This window comes from Protomyctophum parallelum (assembly GCF_964188405.1).
Source record: "Protomyctophum parallelum genome assembly, chromosome: 5".
NCBI lineage: Eukaryota > Metazoa > Chordata > Actinopteri > Myctophiformes > Myctophidae > Protomyctophum > Protomyctophum parallelum.
Window position 1 is genome coordinate 1,665,584 of NC_139702.1, and position 17,462 is coordinate 1,683,045.

Sequence of the window (17,462 nt, forward strand, 5' to 3'; positions counted from 1 at the left end):
AAACTGTGATTCTCTTTTTTCTTGCTATTTCACTGCAAGCCAGGGAGAAGAGACTATTCTGTGGAATATTCCTAATCAACAGAGCAACTATTGAAGATATGCAGTCAATGTTTAGAGTCACCTCACCAAGATAACTACACTACCCAAACCTCGACAAAAGTGTCTTTGCACTTTAAAGTGCTGTATGTTTTGGTTGAAACAAATACTAATTTTGTTAACAAGCTCTATATTGCGTTCGTAATCATTGCTGAGTGACAGTTCGTTTTTCAGGTGTGTTGCCAATTTCATCCAATAAGGAAAGAGAACCAGTTTATCGGCTTCAATCGTGGTCCAGTGTTGTCCAATGAGAGTTCTCTCTCCTGTTTTGGATGAAATTGGTATCCTGACCTGAAAATGTATTTCTTGTTCACAGTGTTTAGTAAAGATCTGGAGAGACGGGGTGGCCCCTGTTGACACCCCTGTTTTAACCATAAAATATCACTTCTACCAAAGGATTAAATGCATACTAAAGTTTTACACACACAGTAAAATCCTAAATATTATGGTAACTCTGTTAAATAGCCCCAAAATGATTTATTTTCTATCAATTACACACCAATGAATACCATTGAGATTGGTTTTCTTTTGACACATTCCTGAGCCAATTATTTGATGACAAAGTTCAATTCAAAGTATTTTACTGTGTATTAATACTCAAACTACAACTGTAATAATGACATGAAACCAAAATCACCTAAATATAATGAATGTAACCAACAGTCAGACACAACATTAGTCAGACACCCTCCCCAAAGCCTAACCTCACAGGAAGCTAACGCTAGCTGGTAGGCCATCTCCTCAGGCAGCCTGTCACTATTTTAGTGCCTTATGATAATCTGAGTCAGATTATCCATGTATCTATATAGAGCCTGACATCACTGCCACAAGATGGCGCTATCCCTCTGGGTCGTTATTCTTTGTATTGGATTTCCTAATGGGGAATCTTAAGACCTTGTTATATAAAGCCCAAACTACACCAAAGGGTCGGGTTGGGACAAAACGTTTTTTTTCTTTTTAAGGTAAACCCTATGGGTAAACCACACCAATGCAACTGATTGAGTTGCAGTTGTCTACAGTGAAGAAGTGGTCCGCATACAGGCTCTGCTCCAATAGTGTTTATTTGTGTTAAAACACCATTAAATTAGGACACAACGGGCCTAATCACATCAGGTGATGATCACCTGATGAAGGCCGTTCACGGCCGAAACGTTTAATGGTGTTTTAACACAAATAAACACGATTGCAGTAGAGCCTGTGTGCGGACCACTTCTTCACTGTATGTATCTACCTTTTTTCCAGCACCAGCCAAGAACTGGATGTGCGCACGGCCACCTGCTTTTTAAACTGAGTTGCAGTTGTCCCATAACAGACCCCTCTACCTCTAACCCAAATCCTTAGCAACTTAAAGTATCACTTTACACATTTTCAACCATATCTTCATATTATTGGTCCGCACTCTATGTCTCTTTGGTGGGCTGTGGACAGTTCAGAAAACATGTCACTGGTAGGGAGGTTTGTGAACTGTCCACACAGCCCACCAATTGGACGCAGCGTGAGCAGACATAAATGGTGTCATTTTATAACGAGGACCAGTTATAGAAGAGAAGGTTGAACATGGTTGGAGTGCAACCTTTAAGATTTATACTTAAGTTACTTGCCGGTGTCTTGCACCGAAAAATATCAGATGTGACACGTTGTGAGCTTGTAGATCTGATATGTCGCCAAACAAAGTATAAATCAGACCTCAGCTGTTAGTGTTGGTGATGTTATTAAATAGTCGAGACACGAAACAATGCAAAACTATTGTTTCTGTGTTATCTGTCTGTGTACTGTATGTCTGTCTGTCTTTAATATATTATTTTAATTTGTGAGATTAGATAATGTAGCCTTAGTTGTTTTATTAGGGGCCAAGCCTGAAGGGGTGAAGGCCCCTATTGTTTTTCTTTCGCCACTTTTTGCAGTTCTTCCTTGTTGCTTTCCACGAAATGTATATTTAAATATATGATTGTATGAATGATGTGATCCACTCTATCCACTGATGACGTCACGCCTCTCAATACGATCAGATTCAGTGTTTCTATGGCTTATTGTGCATATTGATCAGAGTCAGTGTTTCTATGGCTTATTGTGCATATTGATCAGAGTCAGTGTTTCTATGGCTTATTGTGCATATTGATCAGAGTCAGTGTTTCTATGGCTTATTGTGCATATTGATCAGAGTCAGTGTTTCTATGGCTTATTGTGCATATTGATCAGAGTCAGTGTTTCTATGGCTTATTGTGCATATTGCGCATAGCTATTTTCTTGGCTTGGCCCCGTTTTATCGCTGCTTGCAGCTATATTTAATTTAATTTATTACCGGTAGTCGTCTATTTGACGACTGTTTAATTGGATTTGGTTTAATTTCCGACTGTATTTGTGTTAGTCTTATTTGTTGAATTGATTTATGGAAGAACCAATGCAGCAATCCAGATTTAATATATTAAGACACTTATTAAGAGAACGGCAACGTAATACGGCAGCAGCCTTGTAGATAACGATAACAGAATATAACCAATCAGCTGTACATGCTGACGGGCGGTTTGCACAGTGCATTGCTGGGGTGGTGGCGTACTTGGTAATCCTTCTATCTCTGCTCAAACACCTACCACAGTGTGCAAGTCCCCCATGGTGTTGCGCTGCCCTCTAGGAAAAGGCGATAGCCGAGTAGAAGGATTTCAGGATCTGTGTTGTCTGAAATACGGTGCTTTTTGGGGTGTTTTCCAGTGTCGTAGACGGAGCATACCAGCGCTTTTGATATGTGAGTCACGGTTTCTGTGATAAGATGTAATTCCCCAAAACAGTGTTTTAGCATATTGTCGCTATCGGGCAGAAACCTCCTATCTCCACATTTAAAGTTTTTGTAATTTGAATGTCCTACTACTAATTCATACTACAACAATATCACAAATTGCAGATCTGCAAGATCTAAAAGGAGCTTGTAGATGTTATTGTATGTTTTTATTTGATTCCTGAAAAGTAACGCCCGACAGAGACAGATTTTGTCTCTCTTTCATAATGACCAGATACCCAAATGGGCTTAGGTAAAAAGACCCAGACGAGGCAGACCCAGCATGCCTGCCCTGGGCTGCACTACGCTCTGAATGTTATGTAATTCTTCACCTCTACCACATAGCTGATATAATAACATCAGATTAAGGTGAGAAAATGGTTAATCCGTGGTTAGCTTAATAACAGACACATCAACGGACTGAATTACTCAAAACCTGTGAGTAATTCAGTCCTATTGTATCAAAGTACTAGACAACAGCCTCACAGGTCAAAGACGCTGGATGTGCTCCTACAGATGGAATCACATTGGGTGGTTACTGTTCACTCTCTACGCTGCATTGGGGACGTTTGATTATTAGTATTATTATTGATCAGGAAGTATTAACCACTTGCATCCGTATTCTGGGGTTTAACTTTAGCAGAAAACTGCCAATCTATAAACTCACAACACAATGCGCTGTTTGGGGACTTTCAAACGCGTTTGGGGTCATTTTAACGTCTAATCAGGCGTTTGTGTTTCACCCCTGACAGTTTTTAAGTTGCTAGATTCAGTGTTTAGATATTTGATATTCATTTTATCAGACACGCCTTCCCGTACAAACCCAGCTTAATTTCCACTATGTTAGACTCTTTGAAAACACCCGTCTTTGGTACGTCGTTCTGATGTGTGAGTGGGCCGTCTTTGGTACGTCGTTCTGATGTGTGAGTGGGCCGTCTTTGGTACGTCGTTCTGATGTGTGAGTGGGCCGTCTTTGGTACGTCGTTCTGATGTGTGAGTGGGCCGTGTTTGGTACGTCGTTCTGATGTGTGAGTGGGCCGTGGTACGTCGTTCTGATGTGTGAGTGGGCCGTGGTACGTCGTTCTGATGTGTGAGTGGGCCGTGGTACGTCGTTCTGATGTGTGAGTGGGCCGTGGTACGTCGTTCTGATGTGTGAGTGGGCCGTGGTACGTCGTTCTGATGTGTGAGTGGGCCGTGGTACGTCGTTCTGATGTGTGAGTGGGCCGTGGTACGTCGTTCTGATGTGTGAGTGGGCCGTGGTACGTCGTTCTGATGTGTGAGTGGGCCGTGGTACGTCGTTCTGATGTGTGAGTGGGCCGTGTTTTTAAACACCCGTCTTTGGTACATCGTTCTGATGTGTGTTTTTTCAAATACTCTTTTCCTTTATTTTTTCTCCCTCACGTTTTAGGACAATACCAGTCTGTGTCTAACAGTTAACCCATTCTGACCTGAGATCAGATTCATACGAGATTTCCACTGGACACACACACACTGGTCTGATGAACCCATTCTGACCTGAGATCAGATTCTAGAAATGTCAGTCGCTCTTCGATTTTTCAAAAATAGCAGACCTACAAGCTCGTATATGAGCTTGTAGATCTGCTATTTTTCAATAGATAAAGCATAACATGATGCTGACACCAAAATGGGTGCCCGGTCAGAATGGGTTAAAATTGAAGTTTGAAGTTTCAATGGGTTTGTATAGGAAATTAGGAAGGGGGCGTGTCTGATGAAATTAATATCTAATACTGAATCTAGCAACTTAAAAACTGTCTGTGGTGCAACACAAAAGCCTCTGTGCGATGTTTGTTGTGCTGCTGGGATGGTGGTCGTTGACTGGGGGGCACCGCTCGCTCACCCCCCCCCCCCCCCCCCTCACCCCCCCCCCCCCTCACCCCTTCATTTTACCTCACCCTCCATCCGCTGATCTCACTCTCATCACTCGACTTTTCTCATCCGTTCACGCAAACCATGGCCTTGTTCCTTTCACTGTGGCGCCTTTTCTGCTTCACAGAACATGTGATTTGATCCTAGGTTGGATTGTGTGGTTGTATTGGAAGACAATTATACTGATGCTGATGTCTTAGGATGCTGTCTTAGGATGCTGATGTCTTAGGATGCTGCTTAGGATACTGTCTTAGGATACTGTCTTAGGATGCTGCTTAGGATGCTGCTTAGGATACTGTCTTAGGATGCTGCTTAGGATACTGTCTTAGGATGCTGTCTTAGGATGCTGCTTAGGATACTGTCTTAGGATACTGTCTTAGGATACTGTCTTAGGATACTGTCTTAGGATACTGTCTTAGGATGCTGCTTAGGATACTGTCTTAGGATGCTCATGTCTTAGGATGCTGCTGTGTTGTTTAGCCCACTGACTACAACTCCAAATGTACGTGACCTCACTGACACTAGAGCAGTGGTTAGGGTTAGGGTTAGGTGACCGGTTAGGTTATGTAGGTGACCTCACTGACACTAGAGCAGTGGTTAGGGTTAGGGTTAGGTGACCGGTTAGGTTATGTAGGTGACCTCACTGACACTAGAGCAGTGGTTAGGGTTAGGGTAGGGTAGATAAATGTAGGTGACCTCACTGACACTAGAGCAGTGGTTCCCAAACCTTTTAGCTCAAGAACCAGGAGAGAAATTTGACGTTTTTACGGGACACAAACTAGTGAAAATTACGAGTTCTACAAGATCACGTGTCGCTTCACACTGCATTGCAAGCTTGTGGAGCTGTTATTTTTACTATGTTTTTAGATTTGTTCATGGAAATTATTCAATTTTGATAGAATCTTTTGAAATATCTAGAGAACGGACAAAAAGTGCTTTTATGGTTTGGTCACGGTCATGTTTTTGAGGGAGCTAAAAACAGTCCCTGGAGAGTCCCAATGAAATTAAAAAGGTTTATGTAAGGTAATATAAGTGATATTTTCCTTGGTAAAAACAATAGGTGGTTAGGTTAAATGTTCAAGTATGTTTGTTCAGTAGCAAAGTATGTTAGTCAGTGGTCTAATCTTCTACATTTTCTCCAATAATGGTAATAATAATCCTATGGGCCTCATGGCTACAGAAACAGGAGATAGGCTCCTGCCCCTATGGGCCTCATGGCTACAGAAACAGGAGATAGGCTCCTGCCCTATGGGCCTCATGGCTACAGAAACAGGAGATAGGCTCCTGCCCCTATGGGCCTCATGGCTACAGAAACAGGAGATAGGCTCCTGCCCTATGGGCCTCATGGCTACAGAAACAGGAGATAGGCTCCTGCCCTATGGGCCTCATGGCTACAGAAACAGGAGATAGGCTCCTGCCGTATGGGCCTCATGGCTACAGAAACAGGAGATAGGCTCCTGCCCCTATGGGCCTCATGGCTACAGAAACAGGAGATAGGCTCCTGCCCTATGGGCCTCATGGCTACAGAAACAGGAGATAGGCTCCTGCCCTATGGGCCTCATGGCTACAGAAACAGGAGATAGGCTCCTGCCCTATGGGCCTCATGGCTACAGAAACAGGAGATAGGCTCCTGCCCTATGGGCCTCATGGCTACAGAAACAGGAGATAGGCTCCTGCCCTATGGGCCTCATGGCTACAGAAACAGGAGATAGGCTCCTGCCCTATGGGCCTCATGGCTACAGAAACAGGAGATAGGCTGCTGACCTATTACAGAGAACATTTTGTATTGTAACTCAGAGAGTGCATGAACCAATGCGATTAATTGGACCCTTTCGGGCCTGTAACTCAAATGGAACTAAATTGTTTGGTTCCATTTGTACACACTCTTAAATGAAGTTAAATTAAGACTTTTAAATTGACTATAAAGGAATTCACAGTGCAGTTGTAGTCAGTGGTCTAATCATGCAACCACTGGTAGTATGATGAAATGCTGCCATCTATTGGTTTAACACGTACCCTGTCATGCACCGAATACCAATACAGTATTTTGGATAATGTTTTGTGTGTGTGTGTGTGTGTGTGTGTGTGTGTGTGTGTGTGTGTGTGTGTGTGTGTGTGTGTGTGTGTGTGTGTGTGTGTGTGTGTGTACATTTATGTTGCGCTGTGTGTGTACATTTATGTTGCGCTGTGTGTGTGTGTGTACATTTATGTTGCGCTGTGTGTGTGTGTGTGTGTGCCTTTATGTTGCGCTGTGTGTGTGTGTGTGTGTGTGTGTGTGTGTGTGTAGGTCTCCAGCCATGGCAGGGGGGTTGTTTGCGATAGAGAGAGACTTCTTCTTTGAGTTGGGCTTATATGATCCTGGCCTGCAGATATGGGGCGGAGAGAATTTTGAAATCTCATACAAGGTATGCAGTATATCTCCCTCTCTATCTCACACACACACACACACACACACACACACACACACACACACACACACACACACACACACACACACACAACGTACAGAGGAAAACATTTTGGTTTAGGCATAGTTTTACTGGGGTTATGTTTAGGCATAAGGTTATAGGCATAGTTTTACTGGGGTTATGTTTAGGCATAAGGTTATAGGCATAGTTTTACTGGGGTTATGTTTAGGCATAAGGTTATAGGCATAGTTTTACTGGGGTTATGTTTAGGCATAAGGTTATAGGCATAGTTTTACTGGGGTTATGTTTAGGCATAGTTTTACTGGGGTTATGTTTAGGCATAGTTTTACTGGGGTTATGTTTAGGCATAGTTTTACTGGGGTTATGTTTAGGCATAGTTTTACTGGGGTTATGTTTAGGCATAGTTTTACTGGGGTTATGTTTAGGCATAGTTTTACTGGGGTTATGTTTAGGCATAGTTTTACTGGGGTTATGTTTAGGCATAAGGTTATATGCATAGTTTTACTGGGGTTATGTTTAGGCATAAGGTTATAGGCATAGTTTTACTGAGGTTACGTTTAGGAATACTTGTTGGCGACCGTTCCGAGGTTACCGGATTAGACCCGGGGCGAGCGTGTTTTGGTGCGACCATTCTTCGTATTCCTCTTAGTTCATAGAGTTCTTTATCCCCCTGCCTAGTGGCTACCCATAGTGAGCATTGTCCTGTGCGTGTGTGTGTGTGTGTGTGTGTGTGTGTGTGTGTGTGTGTGTGTGTGTGTGTGTGTGTGTGTGTGTAGATCTGGCAGTGTGGCGGCCAGCTGCTCTTCGTGCCGTGCTCTCGGGTGGGACACATCTACAGACTGCAGGGTTGGCAGGGGAACCCGCCCCCCGCCCATGTTGGCTCCTCCCCCACCCTCAAGGTAATAGCCTCCGTTTTCCCCCTCCACAATTCAGGGGTCTTCAACAGAGGGTCCGGGACCCCTTTAGGGGGGTCCTCAGAGTTACTATGGTCATAGGATCAGGGGGGGCAGTCAGACAGATATTTTGTGAAGCCACTAAGGAAATCGGGACTTCCTGAAGGTTCATATAATGGCCTGTTGTGGCGCTGTCTGTCATTGGGCCCAAAAAAACCTCATAGCTGCATAGAGGTCCATGTATTTGGGCCCACCTTCACCTAGACTGTATTACCTTAATAAACATGGTCATGAATACTTCCTGCTTCCAGTCACTAGTTTAAAGTCTCATTTCTAATGTCATAATATTCTTTTTGGAAATTTATGGTCCCATTTATTAAAAAAATTACCATAAAGTCGCGTATGTTCTGAGGGGCGTGGCTACCGTTACAGTCTATGATCGGGAAGCACCACCCGCTCGAGTCAAAATAAAAACCAACGAAGAAGAAGGGGGGAAGTCCCGCCTCGTTGTCTGGGCCAGCCAATGGGCCAGCTGCGCCCAAACGGAGCCAGCCAATGGCCAGCTGGGCCCAAACGGATCTAGAAAGATGGCGATTTACAATTCAAGGACTGACAGGCTTCTTCTTACGTCCATATCAGACCCGGAGAACGCTTTGTCCATATTCTTTTACAGTCTATACATAGGATAGATTTTTTTTTTAGAACTTCAGCCAATAATATTAGATCTTGCAAACTTACGTCACATAATTATGGTACTTGACCTATGGCTTAGACTTTAGAGGGGCCTATGTATCCTATAATTCAGCTCACGGCTACAGCCATCACGCTGTCGTTGACTAAAAGAATAAAACTAAAACATTTCAGATCACTAAAATATGACTGAAACTATGACTAAAACTATGACTAAGCTAAATCAAAATGAGCTTGCAAAGTTTACACTTCTGCGCGAGGGGAGCCGGTGGCCAATGAAGTCACGCGTGGTAGGCTGACTTAACATGTCCGATACGATCGCAAGCGATAGACCAGCTCAAACTGCTGGCTATTTTTTCTAGCTTGCAGTCTCTCGCCGACTGATTCACTGATTCACTGATTCACTGATACACCAGGTGATTCACTGATTCACTGATTCACCTTCAGGTGATTTGACTTGTCTTTGTCATCCTGAAGGGGTTTATTCATCAACAATGACCGATTTATTATCATCCTTATTACACGTCTACTTATTATTCGTGTTAAACATCATTCAAAGTTCAAACGCTTTAAAGAGTTTTAAAGAATGTTCGAAAATAGCAGATTTACAATCTTGCTAAGTCATTACGAGTTTTCTGAGAAAAACGCATGTTGCTATATATTTATTTCATCTACAATCAGTCTGTGTGTGTGTGTGTGTGTGTGTGTGTGTGTGTGTGTGTGTGTGTGTGTGTGTGTGTGTGTGTGTGTGTTTGTGTGTGTGTAGAACTATGTGCGCGTGGTGGAGGTGTGGTGGGATGAATACAAAGATTATTTCTACGCCAGTCGCCCTGAAACGCTCACCCTGGCCTACGGAGACATCAGCGAGCTCAAACGATTCAGGTACACTTAGTCCACAGCCACAAACCACTGATGGAAGTTTACTACTCACAGCTTTGGCTTCTATTAGAAACTGTCTTGGTGCATGGCAGCTAAAGCCTGCATAGACGTTAAAATGACCCCAATACAGTCATCTGCAGTGACTGTAGTTGGTTAGACGTTTAGATACCGTGGTCTGGTAGGACACCTACAGGGTGACAGAGGTATTGCACAAAGGTCACAATTTGTGGCACAAAAAATGCTCGAATGCGCTTAGCCGTATAGCTCAGCAGTAGACATGTTGGCGCTCGCGTGGGGGACCCTGTTTCCAATACCAGATGGGACTTAAATTTGAGCTTTTGAGCTTTATCCATTTTTTGCCACGGATGAGTGTTACCAGAGACACATAAAGAGATAGCCCCGAATGACTATAACAGGTCTGTAACTCTTGAGAGTGTACAAATGGAAACAGGTTGTGCCTGTTTAGGGAAGCCTTGGCTCAGCCCGGCCTGACCAATCGGCATGCATTTTTGCCTCGACCCTACCCGAAAACGTCTGGCACGGTCAGGTTTGGTCAGAATTGACTGTCAATGTGATTGAGTGACTGTCTGTCTTGTCTCATTATTATTGATCGACAGGGAGGAGCACAGATGTAAGAGCTTCAAGTGGTACATGGAGGAAATCGCCTACGACATCCCGACGCACTATCCTCTACCACCCAAGAACGTAGAGTGGGGAGAGGTAGGCACGCACGCACGCACGCACGCACGCACGCACGCACGCACGCACGCAACACACACACGTGCGGGCGGGCCAGTTTATATACCTGGCCCAGGCTGTCAAATATGAGATCATCTGTACCCAAAGTTTGTTATGATTCTGAATGTTTATCTTGGACAGCTTGGTCCATGTACAAATCAATGTTTATCTTGGACAGCTTGGTCCATGTACAAATGCGTGTGTGTGTGTGTGTGTGTGTGTGTGTGTGTGTGTGTGTGTGTGTGTGTGTGTGTGTGTGTGTGTGTGTGTGTGTGTGTGTGTGTGTGTGTGTGTGTGTGTGTGTGTGTGTGTGTGTGTGTGTGCGTGTGTGCGTGTGCGTGCGTGCTCGTAGATTCGGGGCTTTGATACCAGCTACTGCATTGACAGTATGGGTCACACCAACGGAGGCAGCGTGGAGATTGGACCATGTCACCGAATGGGCGGAAACCAGGTACACACACACACACACACACACACAGTCATACTGTACATGTTACATTACGAGTTACATCATCATGGCAAGGTTACTACACAACCCAAAGCCCTAAAGTGTCACTTTAACCCGTTTAGCCGGAGGCGTCTGTCATTTTAGCTTTGAGCATATTCTGTAGACACATGTTCTGTATTGGCCACCTGGTGGACTGATGCCAAAAAAGGCCATTGTGACGAATAAAAGAAAATGAAAATCCATTGTGCACGTCATGTGCACGTCGTCACGTGCACAACGGATTAGAGCAATACAATAAAATAAAGGCTTCAGTGGCAACGTGAGCCATATGGGAAAGGCCTGAGAAACCCAACACACACATCAACATTCCTGTTTGTGTGTGTGTGCGTGCGGGTGTATGTGTGCGTGTGTGTGTGTGTGTGTGCGTGCGCGTGTGTGTGCAGCTGTTTCGTATCAATGAAGCCAGTCAGCTGATGCAGTATGACCAGTGTCTGACCAAAGGCCCCGACAACTCTGCTGTCATCATCACCCACTGTGAACTCAACCAAAACACAGAGTGGAAATACTTCAAGGTAATCCATTACTAATACTCTTATTACAAGCACGTTTTTCAACCCGTTGTGCCATGTAAAAATGTAGTATTGTTAACGTGCATACTCCCACAGCTGTCATGTCACGTTGAATAGTGTAAATTATTTGGGCAAGACGCCTGGCATATACTTTATCCAATGTGTTTAGTTATGATGATTCTACGTCCAGTGTTAATTTTGTCATCAACAAATAAAAACTAGACTAAAAGGAGAGATCCAGTAGAACTAAAAGAGTCATTTCATGTATGGTTGCACTCCAAATAGAATATCACAACAAGTCGCGCTGTGACGTGTTGGTGAGCTAGGAAATGGGACCCATTGCATTAATAGGAATAAATACAAATGATTAAAAATAACCAATGATCACTCGTAGGCAGGATTCTGAATTGTCCACAGCCCATCAATGAGACACAGAGTGAGTTGACATAAATTGTGTCATCATAATTATAATTAGCAGAGGACGAAACATGATGATAGGTTGAACATGGGTGAAGTGTAGCTCTGGTCCATAGCTCTAATGCGTTTCATTCATGGGTGAAGTGTAGCTCTGATTCCATAGCTCTAATGCTCTGGTCCATAGCTCTAATGGGTGAAGTGTAGCTCTGGTCCATAGCTCTAATGCTCTGGTCCATAGCTCTAATGCTCTGGTCCATAGCTCTAATGCTCTGGTCCATAGCTCTAATGCGTTTCATTTTGAGCTATGTTACTCTCGACCTCCGGGGCTCACATGAATGCAGACCAGCCTCTCGTCTTTAGCGTGAATAAAAATTATGTTTTTGCTTCTCACCAATACAAAGGCGGGTTGTGTCATTAGAAACCTACTTTCCTATAGTGAGAGTAACATAGCTCTAAATTAAAGCTGTGGACCAGAGCTAGGTGAAGTGCTGCTTTTTTACTTTGAGACACATTGCGAGTTTGCAAATTTAGAAACAGAATTTTCAAATTGAAACTTTTTGAAAGATGTTTTACCTACAATTGCATCTCAGTCACTCACTCACTCACTCACTCACTCACTCACTCACTCACTCACTCACTCACTCTCTCTCTCTCACTCATATTTCCTACCAGGACCTCCATCGGTTTACCCACGTGCCAACAGGTAAATGCTTTTCTGTCTTAGACTGCATATTAAGGTTGAGTCTATTATAAGCGCATTTATAATGCATGCAAGGATGAAATGAAATGAAAAATGGTTTGACCCCACCATCACCTTTCTGTGACTCCACTTCTGGGTCCCAAGCCTCAGTATTTCTAATTAAACTTTGGTATTCTATAGTTTCAATGAACATATTATTTTGATTATAGACTGTTTATGCTGATACCAGGTTCATTGTTCACCTGTGATCCTATAGTTTACTGAGACACTACACTGTCTCTCTGCATTCTATGATCCTATAGTTTACTGAGACGCTACACTGTCTCTCTGCATTCTATGATCCTATAGTTTACTGTCTCTCTGCATTCTATGATCCTATAGTTTACTGAGACACTACACTGTCTCTCTGCATTCTATGATCCTATAGTTTACTGAGACACTACACTGTCTCTCTGTATCTATGATCCTATAGTTTACTGAGACACTACACTGTCTCTCTGCATTCTATGATCCTATAGTTTACTGAGACACTACACTGTCTCTCTGCATTCTATGATCATATAGTTTACTGAGACACTACACTGTCTCTCTGCATTCTATGATCCTATAGTTTACTGAGACACTACACTGTCTCTCTGCATTCTATGATCCTATAGTTTACTGAGACGCTACACTGTCTCTCTGCATTCTATGATCCTATAGTTTACTGTCTCTCTGCATTCTATGATCCTATAGTTTACTGTCTCTCTGCATTCTATGATCCTATAGTTTACTGAGACACTACACTGTCTCTCTGCATTCTATGATCCTATAGTTTACTGAGACACTACACTGTCTCTCTGCATTCTATGATCCTATAGTTTACTGTCTCTGCATTCTATGATCCTATAGTTTACTGTCTCTGCATTCTATGATCCTATAGTTTACTGAGACGCTACACTGTCTCTCTGCATTCTATGAGATCCTATAGTTTACTGTCTCTCTGCATTCTATGATCCTATAGTTTACTGAGACACTACACTGTCTCTCTGCATTCTATGATCCTATAGTTTACTGAGACACTACACTGTCTCTCTGCATTCTATGATCCTATAGTTTACTGTCTCTCTGCATTCTATGATCCTATAGTTTACTGTCTCTCTGCATTCTATGATCCTATAGTATACTGTCTCTCTGCATTCTATGATCCTATAGTATACTGTCTCTCTGCATTCTATGATCCTATAGTTTACTGAGACGCTACACTGTCTCTCTGCATTCTATGATCCTATAGTTTACTGAGACGCTACACTGTCTCTCTGCATTCTATGATCCTATAGTTTACTGTCTCTCTGCATTCTATGATCCTATAGTTTACTGTCTCTCTGCATTCTATGATCCTATAGTTTACTGAGACACTACACTGTCTCTCTGCATTCTATGAGATCCTATAGTTTGCTGAGACACTATAGTTTATAGGGATGTGTAAAAGTGACCAAAATGAAAATCAATTAATATATACACTGATTGGTTGGTTGATTGATTGAATGACCCCCCCTGCACCCCATTAACCCTTGAATTACTGTTGACGGATTGAATTAATTAATCCAAACCTTCCCTTGACGGAATTGACGGAATTGTTTTATTCCCTATAATCGGGGGCTTTGTTTTAAATAATGTAGCAACTTTTAGCATGTTTGGCTAACGGCCGATGTCCTCTACCTTCAAAGCGAGCGAAGATGACTGTGTAACACAGTGCAGAAAGATAGTTCTGTTGAACCGGAAATCACAACGCCAGATTCGCTCTATTCGGTCAAAATCTGCATATTGGTGAAGTTACTATGATTGCTCCGTGAAAATGAGATATAGTGTGTATATCACGGATTTTTCTATTGGCATTAAAATTATGAATTAAAAATATGAATAGAGCTGGAAGAAGGCACTAAAAAACTGCTATTGGGGTGGCAGTTAACATGTGTTGTGTTTCTACAGGTAAATGCCTCGACCGCTCGGACCTGCTGCATAAGGTGTTCATCTCAGACTGTGACACCAGCAAGACCACACAGAGATGGGAGATGAACAACATAGTAGCTGTATGAGGACTGACCACACACACACACACACACACACACACACACACACACTAAGGCTGTCCCCAAACATTCAAGGTTCGAATGTTCGCTCGTTAGGGTTGGCACCATTATTTTTATTTAAAAAAATATATTTTTCCTTTTTTATTAACTTTATTAACTTAACACACACACACACACACACACACACCAGCATGATCGCGCGTGCGCGTGCTGGGAGAGACGAGAGAGATTGATAAAGAGCGGGGGAGACGCGCTGCGCTCTGATCGAGACGGATATCTCAATGGAATTTCTCCAGATTCATATAGTTGTGCGTTTATGACCTCACAGGTGCAGTAACACACACACACACACACACACACACACACACACACACACACACACACACACACACACAAAGGTAAACCACTCCTGTGACTGAGTGGCCTGCTGGTCTCAAACATTCCCACTTCACACTCCGTCGCATTGGTCAGTTGTGTACATGCACACTCCATGTCCTTGCCTCTCATTGGTCGGTTGCGTACATGCACACTCCCTGCCATGGCGTATCATTGGTTGGTTGTGTTTACATGATGACATCACACCTTGGCTTCCTCAGGTCTCTCGGGTTTAGGTTGTCTCGTCACTTTGGGGTGGAAACCTTGTATGTCCTAAACCGTTTCTATACAGCAGTGCTTTTCAAACTTTTTCATATCGCTACTTTTGTGTGACACTCTTTGTACGACAGTAGGGCCTTAAATTCATGAAGAAAAGAACATATAAACATATGGAGATACAAGGTTTCTCCTTATATGTAGTGTGTTTGTGGCAGTGGTTCTCAACCTGTGGGTCGGGACCGCCATGGGGTCCGTTAGTGCATCAAACCTAATCGACACACTATACTATTACTGATCAAACATTGGCCAAATGGTCAAATATTATAATAAAGAGGCAACCCTTCTACAAGCACTCAACACTTCTACAGGCTTGTAGATCGGCTATTTTCACAATATTTATCTATGGAACAGAGTCAAACGAAATGCAATGCCTCAACTCCTGCATTCCATGGGTCCACAGTTCAAATATGATCATTGATTATTGTGTGGGGGTCTGGGGTTGTGGCCTGAAAGGTTGAGAACCACTATGCTAACCAGTCACATTGACAAACAGCAAGTCAACCTGGTGACCCATATATTGTGACTACAGAAAATGGCAGACCTACAAGACAACGTTTCATGATGTGACGTGATGTCGATCAGCTTGTAGATCTTCTATTTGTGCTCATCATTGTATGCAGTATATAAATCCTTCTGTGTCTGCGGTACTGCATTAGTATATCCAATGATCCGGCAGGACAGAAGCGCTGAAATAGAGCGTCGCAGTCCCACCCCCTTTCAGAACGACGAGTGGCCCAGGAAATGAATCCCAATGCATTTCTCCCATTTATTTAAAGACTGTTACGCCGCGGACAAAGCCAACTCGTGACAATGAACACAATATTTTGGGGCCGATCAAATCATTAGAAAGAAGAAAATAAAGGCAGGAGACAACACTATTTGTTTTGTTTTTCTTCTTATAAATTATTTGATCGGTCCCCCAAAACATTGTGTTCATTGTCATGATTTGTCACAATCCGAGTTGGCATTGTCCGCGGCGTAACCGTCTTTAAATAAATACTTTAACCCATTCTGACCGGGCACCCATTTTGGTGTCGGCATCATGTTATGCTTTAGCTATTGAAAAATAGCAGATCTACAAGCTCATATCGCGCCACCGAGTGGCGCGATACGAGCTTGTAGGTCTGCTATTTTTGAAAAATCGAAGACACTTTTAGAATCTGATCTCAGGTCAGAATGGGTTAAGAAAAGCCTATGTGAAAAATGCATTGGGATTCATTTAGTCTTTCCCTGACTGACTAAAATATGACATCGTTGTCATTGAACCAGTTGAAACAAGTACCGTATTTGAGAATTGAGGTTCGTATTTTCTGAATAAAAAACAACTATAAATCTGGTGACTGGGAAGCCATTGTGAACAGATGTCCAGGTTTTAGGACTACAAACTGCAGCACTCTAGGGACTACAAGCCCCACAGCTCCTCATCTTATCTCGATACCTGATTAAAACCAGCAGCATTATCTTTACACTCTGTTGTGAGGCAGCCACTCGGCTCACAGTGAAATCCTCATTGTTCTATGAAGAGGGTACAAATGGAACCAAATGGACCCGTTAACGGTCCATTGGTTCCCTTTGTACACTCGGAGTTAAATGTGGTGTGCATTTATTTGGTTAAATGAAGTGTTGAATAGCTCTATATTGCCATAGAATTCAGTGCTATAGAATGTTTGTTCAGTAACGGGTTTCCCTGTGTCTCCATCTCTTTAGTAAACAGAAAATACATGTTCATGTCAGGATACAAATTCTGGTCCTATCAGGAGAGTTGACTAGTGTAGAGTGGATAATCTCTCAGCGGCCTCATCTCTCTCCTCGTTGGATGAAATTGGTATCCCGAGTTGATGCGTGCATTTTGTATTTAAAGGTATATTCAGTGATTTCACTTAATTCAAATATCACTTATTGTTTTGTTTTGTTGTGATAATCCTCTCTACTATAGAGTGTGCTGACCATATAAGGAGTTCCTCCCTGTCCCCAGTTAACCCCTGGGGGTCGGTCAAAAAACCTTAGGTTTCGTTTTTGGCTCTCTATCCTGATTGGATGAAAGGCTTTGGGGTCCCAGCCAAAAACGAAACCTAAGGTTTTTTGAGTGAAATCACTGAATATACCTTTAATTAAGAGCTGGAGAGACAGGGAGACACCTGTTACTGAACAAACGCACAGTAGCAACGACCACCCTCACAATGTGGACCTTTAACCTTTCAACAAAACATATCACTT

General features: G+C 42.9%; 1 protein-coding gene across 3 annotated transcripts in view; it reads left to right on the forward strand.

Moving 5' to 3' along the window:
* galnt7 (UDP-N-acetyl-alpha-D-galactosamine: polypeptide N-acetylgalactosaminyltransferase 7) overlaps positions 1 to 14,636 on the forward strand; it is a 38,283-nt gene extending 23,647 nt beyond the window's left edge. For all 3 annotated transcript variants that reach the window (XM_083765253.1, XM_083765255.1, XM_083765254.1), the window contains 8 exons: positions 7,044 to 7,161; positions 7,962 to 8,084; positions 9,535 to 9,650; positions 10,265 to 10,367; positions 10,738 to 10,836; positions 11,277 to 11,405; positions 12,492 to 12,522; positions 14,491 to 14,636. In XM_083765253.1, coding sequence (XP_083621379.1) covers positions 7,044 to 7,161; positions 7,962 to 8,084; positions 9,535 to 9,650; positions 10,265 to 10,367; positions 10,738 to 10,836; positions 11,277 to 11,405; positions 12,492 to 12,522; positions 14,491 to 14,597 — 826 coding nt within the window. In that variant the 3' untranslated portion in view covers positions 14,598 to 14,636. The remainder of the gene's footprint in view (positions 1 to 7,043; positions 7,162 to 7,961; positions 8,085 to 9,534; positions 9,651 to 10,264; positions 10,368 to 10,737; positions 10,837 to 11,276; positions 11,406 to 12,491; positions 12,523 to 14,490) is intronic.
* Positions 14,637 to 17,462: the final 2,826 nt, after the last annotated feature.